Genomic DNA, 13,225 nt, shown 5'->3' on the forward strand with positions numbered 1-13,225 from the left:
TAAAAGCTGAGCGCGTGAGTAGGCTACGCGGTTTTTGCGTGCATCAGTGTGAGTGTGTGCGCGCGTGCGCGCTTGTGTGTGTGAAGGTCAGCTCGCCGGCGCAGTTTCTTTTCCTATTTCTCTTCCCTCTCGCGCAGGTTTTGATCTCTCAGCCGCGAGATCAAAGGCGCTCTCTGGCTATTAGTCAGCGCGAGCCATTGATCCCTCATCGATCCACGCGAGACACAGCCGCCCCGTGAACACCGCGCGAGGCTCCCAAAAGCTCCTCCCGCGCGTCAGGAGAGAGAGAGAGAGAGAGAGAGAGAGAGAGAGAGAGAGAGAGAGAGAGAGAGAGAGAGAGAGAGCAAAGGAGGGAGGTGGAGCAATGTGTGTGTGTGCGTGCGCGTGTGTATATTTTTCTACTGGCGCGGGCAGAGCCAAACTCGAGCTTTTTCTTTGCCGCGGGACATGAAACAATGAGGCTCGAGCCGGTTTTAATAAAGCGCGCTTTCCCTCCTTTCAACTCTGGCGCGAGGCGGACGAGCCGGCAGCGGAGAGCGATCGATAATTAATGACGATGAATAATTTAACCCTATCGATTGATACTTTTTTCTTCATCCTTTTTCCCCTTCTTTTCCTTATTTTCTTAAGGCCAGCGTTCTATATCATACTAATACCGTTTTCACGAACTCAACATCCTCATCTCCACTCACCTCTTCTTAAACTCGTTGGGGTTCTCCACCTATCGTGAAAATCTGAAAGGAAAAAAAAAATCAGGTTTATTTATCAAAGTACTCTATTTATGACCAGAGCTCCAGTCTAAACTTCTCTCCGTGAATTGAGCTGACCTTAAAAGAGAAGGTTTGTGATGTAGATTTTTTTTTCTTACTTTTCTTATTAAAACCAAATAAAACCTTTGTCATCAAAGCCACATATGCATCAGAGCCCATTACAATCTGCCTAAGAAACAAGCTGTGATATTGAACCTTTTAACATGTTTTTCTGCCAACACTTCATTTATTCTAGTCAATCCCTCTCACACACTCCTGGGTCATGAATAGCCTACACACCAGAAAATATGTATCACACCATGACTTAAAGTAGTAAGATAATGTAGTGAAATCTACAACACCCAGATGATGAAAGAACAAATTAATCAGTTGCCCATTTGAAAACACTGATATTTTCAGCAGTTCTCGGGATTGACCCTAAGAATTCATAGATTTAGGAACTTGATGCAAACTATAACTCCAGCCTTATTCCCTAAACCTTGAACCAAACAAACTGAGGTCAGTGTGCAAATATGTTTCTTAAGTTTTCAGATATGGACTTAATATTTCTTTGGCCTATTATTCCCTGTCTCTGTTGTCATAACTTGTACCACTGCTCTACTGTATCTTTCAAACTGCATTTCACTGGATGATATTCTGGCCAGGCAGTCCTGTCAGATGATAGCCTGTCTCAGTGTGAAGGACTCAGTATTAGCTTTGCCCCTGCAGTGTGGAGTAATGGGTGCTCTGTGGGAGAACAACTAGATTGAGCCAGTACTCCTGTAACGATATGTCTTGGTTAAATACACTGATGCTGCCGCACTGCTGCCTGCTCCTATTATAGTGACTGCACTGATTTCTCACTCTTTCATACTACGGTGTGATGGGTGTATAAGGCTCAAGGTACAAAGGAGGGATTGTGGGGAAATTTAGCTGCTATAAGTTGCAATATGATCAGTATTGTCGTGATTCTTAACGCTCTCTGCAAATAATGTTGAACAATTTCAGTGATTACAATGTAATCTTTTTATTATTTTTTATGGATCCAAGGGTTAAATGGTTAAAAAAAAGAAAGAAAAAGGAAAACCTTTATTTACAACGTGACATTCAGAACAAAATTAAATAATACAAAATCCTGTCAATGCCTGTTTTAATATTTTATTGTTAATCAAGTGTATCATCACTGTAGTTGGTAAAATCCTGCAAAAGGCTGAATTGTCTTAGAAAACAAAGTAGCCAAACCCGGTCATGAGCCTGTTTGTTCAGTAAACCACTGAATTTTGAGGGAGTTTGGGAGGTTAAAGTTGACTTTTTTTTTCTTTATGCCAAGGGGAAGTTAATTTTGTTGATGGTAAGGTTTTAGTCATTGCCTGTCTTAGTTTAATAAAGCATGTAGAGTTTCTTATTTGTTAGACACACTTGATCATGAGGGTATCCTTTGTATTTGAATGTCCAACCAAGAAGTAGGTGAGATACACATTTGGGCTTCAGAAAACAAATTTTTAACCTGATGATTTGACATTTAACAAAATGTAAAACAAACAAAAAAAAAAGGCATATAAAGAATAATTAAGATGGGATTTAGCTGAATGAGAAGAATTATAGGCCAGCGTATGGATAGAATTTGTCGACTTTTCTCTTTAACATTTGGATAGACAGGTTCTTTTCCCTCTTCCTGACCAGCCCCCTTTCCTCCTCTCCTCCTCCTCCTTCTCTCTTCTGTCTCTCTCCTCATTTCTCCTCTCTCCTTCTTTCCATCTCCTCTAACAAACCCATAGCAGAGTCCCTCTGTTCTTCCACCCTGAGGCTGACCAGTGTGTCAGAGCTAACCAGGGAGAGGAACAGAGAGAGAAAGACAGAGATAGCAGGAGAGAGGCAAGCAGTGTGAAAGGAAGAGAGAGAGAGAGTTTTCAGTTGGGCCTTTTTCAGGGGCAACCAAAAAAAGGAAGATGAGACAGATGTACAGAGTCCTTTTCATCTAGTGGAAAAAGAAAGCGGGAGAGGCCAGACTCTTCATGCTCCTCACATTTTTCTATCTTTTTATATCATGACCCATCACTCTTTCCTTCTTTAGACAGCACTGGAGACATAATGTTGCCTGAATGTCAGGCTGCCCTCCTTCCTCGCTCTACCCCAGTCACTCTGCAGAATTTCAAAACGTAGTTTGTACTACAGTATATTCCTCACACTGTTTCCTTTTCACTCCCGTCAGTGGCCTACTAACCTTGGCGTCACAAATATGCCTGTTCTGCTGATGGGCCCAGCCATTTACATGAACAGCCTTGTTATAAAGTTGGTGTTTGGGAGGAAAATGTGACGTTGCGAATGCAAATCTGTGACCTTTGTGGTAAGACCGACCTCTTAAAAACCCACCGGGGCTGATCCAATCCTGATCTAATCTTGGATATGCTTTTACAATCATTTTCTTACTCTTAGTCCCCACCTGGACAAGATGTTCAAGAGGTCACAGCGAGTTAATCAGCTGGTAAAACACAAGTGTAATGTTTGCAGCTAAAAGAAGGATGGTTCACAGTCAAGTCTATCAGAAAATGATGCATATATATCAATTTGCACATTGCAACAATTTTTAAATGCCATAATCTTTCTTTGGACTTTGTCCCTCATAAATTACAGTGAGCACAAACTATAGCTCTCATTGATATCGTTTATTTTTAGAAGAAGGAACCCTTTATTTTTATGCAAATTTTTGAAGTCCCCTTTGCTTTTCCTTTATTTTGTTGTTGTTACTACAGCAGTTTTTTTTTTCCAAAGCCCAAAACAGAGCTGGTATTAAATGACTGAAAGGTTGCTTAAAGGAGGTAAGCAAACTTTATTTGTGTCGTGCTTGTTGCCACCAAGACATCTGCTGGGATACATTCAAGAAAAAGAGAAATAAAATGAGTGAAATGTGCATTTTAAACATGGAACATCCTGTCCATGCATTCACTACTCGTCCCAAGATTTATATTAGCTAGTAAATCTCTAGCGAGCAGTACAGCAGTATAGTGCCCTGCAGTGTGGGCTTGTTAGCAGAAAGTCATGCATGTCATCGAGAAAGTTTTATTATATTGTGGGAATTTTGAGGGCATTGCACTGTGAATAAATCTCGCTCTCTAATGCTTCAAAAATAGCTAAAACTAAGTAAAGAGAACAAACATGGAGTAATTTCCGATGTTTGCGTGCTGAGCAGTGACAGCAGCAGAAACCTTTAACCTTTCCGTCGATACCCAGCAAGTTTGTACATCCCTGCAATGCTGTTGTGTACTAAAGAGACACACACACACACACACACACACACACACACACACACACACACACACACAAACTTGTCACCAAAACATAGTGCACTCTTTCAAGTGGGCTAAATTATAGAAAAGCCTCTGAAGCATCGACACACCAGAGGGTTTCCAGCAGTAATGATCCATTTACTGGATCTAGTGCAGGCCTACACTTCACATCATGTGTAGGAACACAGCTGAGGTGTCTTTGTCAAGATGTGACTGTATGAAGTAACTTAGTGCATCTATTCTATGTATTTACTATTGTCACAGGGAGGTGTGTGATCCATCATCCACACTGGGTTTCACAGGTGACCTTTTGTGGGAGAGAGGTCCTTTGTTTGGACTCTTGTGTCTCTCTGTCCAAATAAAACAGTGTTTTTTTTTTTTTGTCTGCCCACATCTCTCTATCAGTACACTAGAATCTTTCGTAAACAAAGTACATTCTCTTTTTCAGCTCGGTGAGATCTGTGTTAGTGTGTCGATATTGATTCAGTCAATATCTATGGGCTCCATGTCTTACTTTGTGTGCTGCTTCTTACTGTGTGTGTGCGACGGCTACCTGAATGCCTGCGTATTTGTGCCATATCTGCTTGAGACTGTGTTTACTGTGCATGCACAATCCCTTACAATCTGTGAGCGCCTGTATCTGACAGTCTGTGCATGCATGTGTGTGTTCGAGTGTGTGCGTATGAGGAACAGTATTCCCTGGGCTGCTAGTTATAATGTTTCTGGGGGTGATGGGGGGAACTTGAAAGCCCTGTGCTGCCCAAATCAAAACTAACAAGGAAATGATGGGGGCTCCTTTATCTCCTCTCTGGCCTGGGGGGCCGAGGGGGGCGAGAACGGGAGACTGGGCAGGGAGGGGAGGAGGAGGAGGGATGGAGGGAGGGAGAGAGGGAGGGGAGGAGCAGGAGGAGGGGGGGGGCAGCCTGGCTTCCTCTTTGATTTGTAAAAAATGCATTACCTCCGAAATCAAACGGAAAATTACTGCGCCGAAGCAAAACACACAGAGCAGGAGAGAGGGAGATGGGTGGAGTGGATGGGAGGGAGAGGGAGAAGACAGTGGATAGGTGTGTGAATAGAAAGGAGGTGGGAAAGAGGAAAGGAGGAGTCACCTGCATAGATATGCTGTTGGATAGGAAAAGAGAGGATGAGTATAGATTTGAGGTAATGCGTAGGTGGTATGAGAGGAAACTGGAAAGACTATGAAAGACAGGAGCACACATATATGTTTCCCTCAGAGGAGATGAGTTTATACATGCCGTGGACCATGAGAATATGGCAAATGAAAGAGATGATGCAGTATTGATGACCTGTAGCCCACAGGGAAGAGGAAAGTTATGGATTACTGCCTCCAACACAACGAATATCTCATTTTGTAAAGACCAATCTTTGCAGAGGCCTTCCTGTCAGATGAGGTCAACAATTTCATGGAAAGAAGGACAGTTTCAAATATTTTCTAATCAGGTGAACAGTAGGGTGTAATTTGATATCCTCTTGGAAAACGAACCAATCAAAATGTTTGATAGTTTTTGTAAAAATGAGTTGTGTGGGATAATGAGACACAGAGTCTCAAGGTAGTTGAATGGCCAAAAGAGAGAGAAAGAGAGAGAGAAGGAATAATAACAGAAAAAAATAGAATTAATGTCAGCTCTGCATTTGAAGACAGAGGGAGCAGACTGAAAACAAGGAGGAGGAAGAGCGGGAGGGGTGAGGAGAGAGGAGACAGCGAGCGGGACCACAATCCAAAGGCTAGAAGCGGGGTGAGAGCGAACGTGAGACAGAAAGAGTCAGAGAGTGAGAGGGTGAGAAATGCCTGGAGTTAGCAATAATAATTTATACAAACACACCTTAATAATTCACGTTCCATTTCAATGCTGGAGGGAAAATCCAAAATTCACAGAGCATAATTAAATAGAGGCAGAGAGTGAAGGGAGAGATAGAGAGGCCAGCATTAAAGATACCAGTGTAGCAGCAGGCTATCTCTTCCATCTGAGCTTTGTAAAACAACCCTGATGAAACTGTGATATCCAAACTAGATTCCATCTCACAGTCCCCTTCTTCACCATGGAAGCACTGAGAGCTCCTTATCTACTAGTGTCAGCCGATGTCTATATGAATATATTTAGGAGACGTTATGATTAAAAGCTCTCATTTAATAAAGGGGCCCACCTTACCTCACCCACAGATCCACATATCATTCAGTGCAGAGTGTGGAGAGATGTGATGGAGTGAAAATAAACTGTTCTTTTAACACACTTCAGATCTCACAATGCTCAGATGTAAAAACTCCATTCTTGTGGTTGTCAAATGCAGCCGTACATACTGCGTAGTTTATTTGCTCGTGGTGCTCACTGGAAGTGTTCACCGAACAGCATCGTTTTTTACTTTTATCTCAACAATTGTGTTTTTTTCATTGTATAGTTTTATATAATCATATACTCTAATTTTATGGGATGGAATTTAATCTTAAAAGTATAATTTTGAGATAATTCCTTCCTTTCCTTTCTGTCATTTTAGTATTTATATTTAATATTTGCTTTATATTTCCCCTTCACTACAATTCTGAGGGAAATGTGCTTTTCATTTTGTTTTACTTCCTTGAGAACAGATTAAGATTTTTTTCAAAAAAAGCTCAAAATATTGAGCTTGTTTACACCCTGCTATAGAGCCACTGCCAACCAGTACATAAAACAATTAAAAAATAGCTTTACCTCAGTCAACGAATACTCCACCCGTTTGTATGTACAGATTTTTGTGCTTTTAACTTTTACATTTTGAAGGTTGTACTGCCACTTATATAACAACTATGAATACTTAAGGTGATAAGAAAGACATTGTACCAAAAACCATAACCCTTTAAATCCTTTCAAAGCTTTCCTCTTCTGGCAAACAATTAAACCTAACCTTTAGTAGCCCCGAACACAACTTTGCACATTTTTTTTCCACTTTCGAAACTCCACTAAGAAATAAGCAAGTCGTATTATATATTTAAAAACCCTATTTTTAATGTATAATGTGGCTCAGTTTTCAAGTTGGTTTTCAAAAGTCTATTTAATTCCTCCTATTCATAAATGCACTATAGGGATGTCCACCACGTTGCATCAGACACAGCCTCAGGTGGCCACATCCATCAAACACCTGATCTCTACCAAAGACATATGAAACATAACCTTGCTATATTTCACATTGATTTAAAGTATCATTTTGAACTCATGTTGCGCTTTTAGACCCTTATGCAATACCTTCAGTTTCAACAAAGTTTACTCTCTTCTACTCTGACTCACTATAATAAACATGCTCAAGAAAATAATTTTCTGCAAAATTCTTTGCTTTCATTTGCAAAAGTTGATGGTTTTTTTGTTTGTTTTTTTGTTCCAGGTGTCCTGGAGGCATGGACTGTAACTGCGTCAGTGATCTGCTGCTCCCCCCGGTGCCCGCCCTCTGGACGCCAGGTCGGTACTTTCACCAAAGTTAGCGACATGAAAAGAGGATATTTTTATTGCAACCTTGGTTTACTGCGTCAAACCTGCTTAAAGTTCTTATTTATAAAGTGTAAAATCTTTCAACTTATCTTTAAATCTAGTCCTAAGCCACATGTGTAAATTGGGTAAAGTCAGACAGCCAAAACAAGCAAATACTTAAGAAACAGCACCTTCATTATTAAAATTGCACGTTGAAATTCATCTCCAATATTCATCTATTTAAAAAGATTAACCATACACATGCACATTGCCAAACAAGTTCAGGCTCTGGTAGTAATTGGTTCAATGTCTAATGTATGTACAAGGCTAGTTAGTGCCAGATTCACTTTGGGCTGAGTCAAAAAGCTACTTAACTTCATCTCTGATGGTCATGCAGTTGGCTTTTAAAATTCAGACCTGAGCAGCATCAGTCAGATCTCTCCCAGTGAGCTGTCATCATCCCACTGACCAATCTGTTGAGGCTAGAGGGCATGAGCTCAGACTAACATTGCTCAAGGCACGTGCTGTGATATTAAACACATCATCCCTCACCTCGATCACTCATCAGTCATTCAGACAGTGAAACCCCCACCCCCACCCCCCACACCCAGGACGAGCAGCTGGACAAACAACAGGCCTGAACCTCATCCTGCTCTTTTTCCTCTTTACCCAGGGATCGCCTTCCCAGAGTGGGCCTACAAGCCCGAGTCGAGCCCCGGCTCCAGACAGATCCAGCTTTGGCACTTCATCCTAGAGCTGCTGCAGAAGGAGGAATATCAGGGGGTGATAGCCTGGCAGGGAGATTATGGGGAGTTTGTCATCAAGGACCCAGACGAGGTGGCCCGGCTGTGGGGGATAAGGAAATGCAAACCTCACATGAACTATGACAAACTGAGCAGAGCACTGAGGTATGTGTTTGTATGAGATGTGTTGAATGTCAAGCAACCACACTGTTTGTATCAGATAAATCAGGATGGTTGTAACCCCACGGTTTCCATAAATTGTTTACTCTCATTGGATTTAATCCCCACTTAACATCTCTCTTTTCCATGTTGGCAAAAATAGAAAGATAAAGGTGGGATTTTTCCCGGGGAATGTCAATACCCTCAATTTCTCCTTATCTGTGGACATCCTAATGGAAAGTTCACCATTGAGCTGCCAAATAAAAAATTCAATAGGGATTTCAAAATTAAGCCCCAGTGTGAAATTGCTTGGACTTCTTCAGAACACAGAAACTGCTCAGCACTGAACTTGCTGAAGGTGATTAAAACAATGCCACACTCCATACCTTCAGCAGTTTACACCCCCAGCCACTCACACACAATTTTCTTATGCAAATACCCACTACCCGACTTGTTCCCCTACCCCACCCCCTCCCCCTGCTTTCCTTCGGCCTCTGGTTAATGGGGACTGTCGTCAGAGTTTAATTGTTATGAATTGGCTGGGGCCACAATTAGCCTTCTTAATTAGCCTCACTTAATTGCTCAATTAAGGGCCACGGCACAATTGCCACGCAAAGCAAAACATGTACACATCATTGCACTGGGCTCAGCCAGTGTGGATACATGCTGATATGTACACGCTGCTATGTTTGTTGATATAGTGTGCCTGCGTAATGAGTTCACCACTATTTAACGCTGAGGTTGTCTCATGAATTCTGTGTTTGGTACGCTCGCTGTGGCTGCTTTGAAACAAAGAATTCCAAAAAAAGTGCAGAAGGAAACGCCCTCCAAGATTTAAACTTGTATTTCACAAGAAGACATCCACAGTTTTTTATTTTTATTTTTTAATTTGTAGCATCCTGCTCTGCTCCCCTACGCTCCCCCAACTGAGCACTTTTACCTGGGGCAGATGGTACCATGTTTTCCCTTCGCTGCTGATCAACCTGGCATCCTGGCAGATTGTACATTGTGACACCTCAGTGGGTGGCAAAGGAAACTAGTATGACTACGACCTGACATGCCCAGCGGGAGACACCGGGGGTCGTTACCATGGAGATTTCTCTTGTTGTCCCACCTTTGTGTGAATGTGCTTTGCTGTTGGAAACTGTGACAGTTTTTGGTATCATGTCAAATGGTGTCACGCCATGTCACAAATTTCTATTTTGCTAAAAAAAAAAATTGATGCCACAGTTCATTTGATAGTGTAACATGATACCCGCATTATTTCTTGAATTGATAAATAGTCCTGTGCCTAATGAAAGGAAATTTTTGTTCTGCAGTATCTCTGTGTGAGAGGTTCAAACGAATTTGGCTTTTTGATTTTTTTTTTTTTTTTTGGGGGGGGGGGCACCTGTTAACAGCTGAATAAAAATTTCACTTTACAAAACCATATCGTATTGAATAAAGGCAGCCAGACATGAATTGATTCGAGGAAGGAGGAGATGAATAAAAACAGTGGGAAATCAGTACAGCTTTTGCCTCACAGCGCTGAAGTTGTTTATACTTTTCTTATAGTGATGAAACACAAAACCTTGATGTGAGCATTATATTAATCCTCCCCACCTCTTTTCCTTTTCCTCTTCCTTTTTCCTTTATCACGTCATTCCATCCCTCCATCAATATCCTCTCCCACTCTTGTGCAGGTATTACTACAACAAGCGTATTTTGCACAAAACTAAAGGGAAGCGTTTCACCTACAAGTTTAACTTCAGTAAGGTTGTGTTGGTGAACTACCCCATCCTGGACATGGCCAGCTCTCCCTTCTTTCTGGCCCAGAACCACTTCAACGGGAGCTCCACCACACCCGACTGCAGCCCAGAGGTACGCAGGGTAGGATGGAGGGCTTGGGAGAGGGTGGGATTGATAGAAGGATATATAATGATGTAGTGGATTTAGTAACATTTAAATACATGTATTTCTCCCATATAAAGGCGTCTGAAAAATCTGAGAAATTATACCCACGCAAGCTTAAATTGTGTCTCTGTAGCAAGTAATAAGAAAAACTCCCATTTTAATACAGAGGGGATAAAAAGAAGAGAAACCTTAAACAAAGAAGAATGATGAAAAGCAGTAGGATACCGCACTCTGCTCCTTAATTTTTTATCAACAAAGATTTAATTCAGGTAACTGAAATCCATTTAACTCCAGCGATTTGGCTGTTATATTTCTCAGGCGCCTGCTGTACATTCCCTTCTTGCCAAAGAAAGGTGGTATTCATCATAGCTATCTTTTATTCACTGTCTCTAATGGGGGTCATAATAGACTGCAGTTATTATTTTCCCTGAGAGATTGTAAAATTTTTACAGAGATAAAATGTATCAGAACACAAAAAGATGGAGGCATGAACAAAAAATGTTCTAATTTGGTTAAAAAAAACTAATAATGTTATGACTTATTTGTGTTTATAAGATATTTAGAGATTTTCTTCTTTTTTTTTTAAATGGAAAAAAAATCAATTTCAGTGTTTCAAATTCTACACTAAATTATAGATGTGGCTGCAGAAATTGATGAAGAAGGCTTCTTTTTCTTTTACTTGGGCATAAGTGCTGGTGTGCAGATAATTTTATTTTAGATGACTAATGTCCTAGAAAGTACGAGTAACTTGAAAGTACAGTAACAGAATCATTCATCAATTGTCTGTGCCGTCCTTAAGATGGGGATAAGGAGACGTGAGCTCTGAAGGAGACCGTGGAGGGGGGACGGTTTTAACTTGCCCTTAAAACAAAAGAAGACGTTATCCCCTCTTTCTCTCATCCCTGTCTCCTATGGCGTATCCATCTGTCATCGATTGAAAATGAAAGAAATAGAAAGCAAAGGGGTCGCGTCAGATCAGATCAATGGCGGGTCATTAATGCGGTTTGTTAAGCAACGCAGATCTCACAGCTTGGGAGTACAGTCGCTCCTTTCAAACTTGGGGCTGCAGGGTGACAGATACTATTGATCCACAATCACGCTAGGGGAAAAAAATCCCCCTGTGACCCCTTGATTCCTAAGATTAAACTGTTCCACTTATTTTACCTCTCCTTTGCAAATTTTAAACAGAGAAAAAATATACGCACTCGCTGACACACACACACTTACTGACACACACAGCTGCCCTACTTCCTAAATGGATGTCATTCTCTCACATCTCACTCCCATTCGTCCTGTGTCCCTTTATACAAACTGGCCCACAATCCCTCTTTCTTCTTCTCATTTATCCTTAGTGCCCACAGTCTTAATCGCTGGTCTCCATTTGACTCTGTACTTTTCCTGTCTTTGAGTCTCTGAGCCTGTGCGTCCTCCTGCCTCCGTTTTTACCCCAAGTCCCATGGCTTTCCTTTTTATCCTGTCCTTGCTGTGACTGTGTCACTGTTTGCATCACACTCTGCAGGGTGCCGCTGTCAACATATGACTTTACCCCGCAGAGTGCAGCAGCACCATAAGGGCAGATTTGTAGGAATATGTGTGCCGCATTCAAGCTTTTTTTAAAAATTATTATTTCATGGCACAAACTCATCTCTAACCTCATTTTCCACTCTCTGCTTTGGGTCTCTTTCTGCCACTCAGGCCATACAGTCCTTGTTTCCTCGTTTGCCTGACACCAGCAGGGGAACATCCCTATTTGATCGGGGGACCACGGCACCAGGACCTGAAGGAGACAAACTGAGACTGGACTCCTTTCCTTTCCTAAGTTCAGGTGAGCAGAGACAATGACCAAGTTAGTCAAATAAGTGCTGGTCTTCCTCTGTTCCATGAAATAAAATATGCTTATATAGAATGTGTGTGATTGGCAGTGTACAAACAAAGGGAGGAGGAGAAGGTAGAGAAAAGGGAAAAGGAGTGCAGAGAGAGAAATGAGGATATAGTGAGGCATGAGCATTTATTGTTAAAGGAAATAAGAGAGATGGCTGTCCCATAGCAGCCTGCAGAGAGACTGTGCTCCAGGTGAGATAGGCCAGGTTAGCTTGTGAATTATGCATGTCAGCTGTAGTGAGACACAAGTCAAAGGCTGGAGAAATCATCCACTTTTTCAGCGCAGTTGTTCACGTTTGTCCTCCTCTATCTCTGCAAGCAAGTATCAACCAACGCTGCGTGGAATTGTCGTTGTTTGCTTGACTGATGGCACACATTCGTAAATGCTTTTGTTTTCAATTTCGGCATGCTATATGTGCATAAGAATGTATACGGATCTGCAAAGCTCGAGAGGTAGTGGGTAAACAGATGTCCTCACACACGGATACAATTCTCATCACAGAACCAGCGCCCTCTCCCTCCTCCCTATTCTGTTTGTCCTCAGGTCCTATTCCCCCCTTCTTCCCTTCTTCCCTTCTCACCCTCCTTTCCCTCCCATGTGTCCCCGCTGTCCTAATCCCTTCCCAGGCAGGAAGGCCCTAATTGAGGGTGCAGGCTTCAGTTTGTGGCCTGTGGGCGCCCATTACTGTGTTTTCATAAGCAAGTGAGGCCTGCCTGACTGATTCAATATTCATGTGTCTGCCAGCTACTCCTGGCCCAGCACGCAGAGACTTCACCACTGTCAAATTAGCCCTGCATAGTAAATAACAGAGTGAAAGAGAAAAAGAGAGTGAGAAAGGCAGAGAGAGAGGTGGAGGGTGCAGCAGAGAGAGAATCTTTGAGTTGGTTGTCATTTGGAAGGAAGTAGAGTAGGTTGAGAGGCAATGCTTTTGTTTGTTCATTAAAATTGAATTCCAGCATCACCTCAAATTTGCCCCCTCTCTCTCTGTTATCAAGTGATGCTTACAAGGAACTGAATCCAAATGCGCGCCACAATTTACTGCACGATAAGTGTT

General features: G+C 42.0%; 1 protein-coding gene across 1 annotated transcript in view; it reads left to right on the forward strand.

The window, feature by feature from the left end:
- The window catches only part of erfl1 (Ets2 repressor factor like 1), a 48,309-nt gene that overhangs the window by 33,505 nt on the left and 1,579 nt on the right, over positions 1–13,225 (forward strand). Inside the window, exons 3-6 of the mRNA XM_030750770.1 lie at positions 7,412–7,485; positions 8,168–8,402; positions 10,079–10,256; positions 11,985–12,114. Coding sequence (XP_030606630.1) covers positions 7,425–7,485; positions 8,168–8,402; positions 10,079–10,256; positions 11,985–12,114 — 604 coding nt within the window. The 5' untranslated portion in view covers positions 7,412–7,424. The remainder of the gene's footprint in view (positions 1–7,411; positions 7,486–8,167; positions 8,403–10,078; positions 10,257–11,984; positions 12,115–13,225) is intronic.

Source organism: Archocentrus centrarchus, chromosome 16 (assembly GCF_007364275.1).
Source record: "Archocentrus centrarchus isolate MPI-CPG fArcCen1 chromosome 16, fArcCen1, whole genome shotgun sequence".
Taxonomy (NCBI): Eukaryota; Metazoa; Chordata; class Actinopteri; order Cichliformes; family Cichlidae; genus Archocentrus; species Archocentrus centrarchus.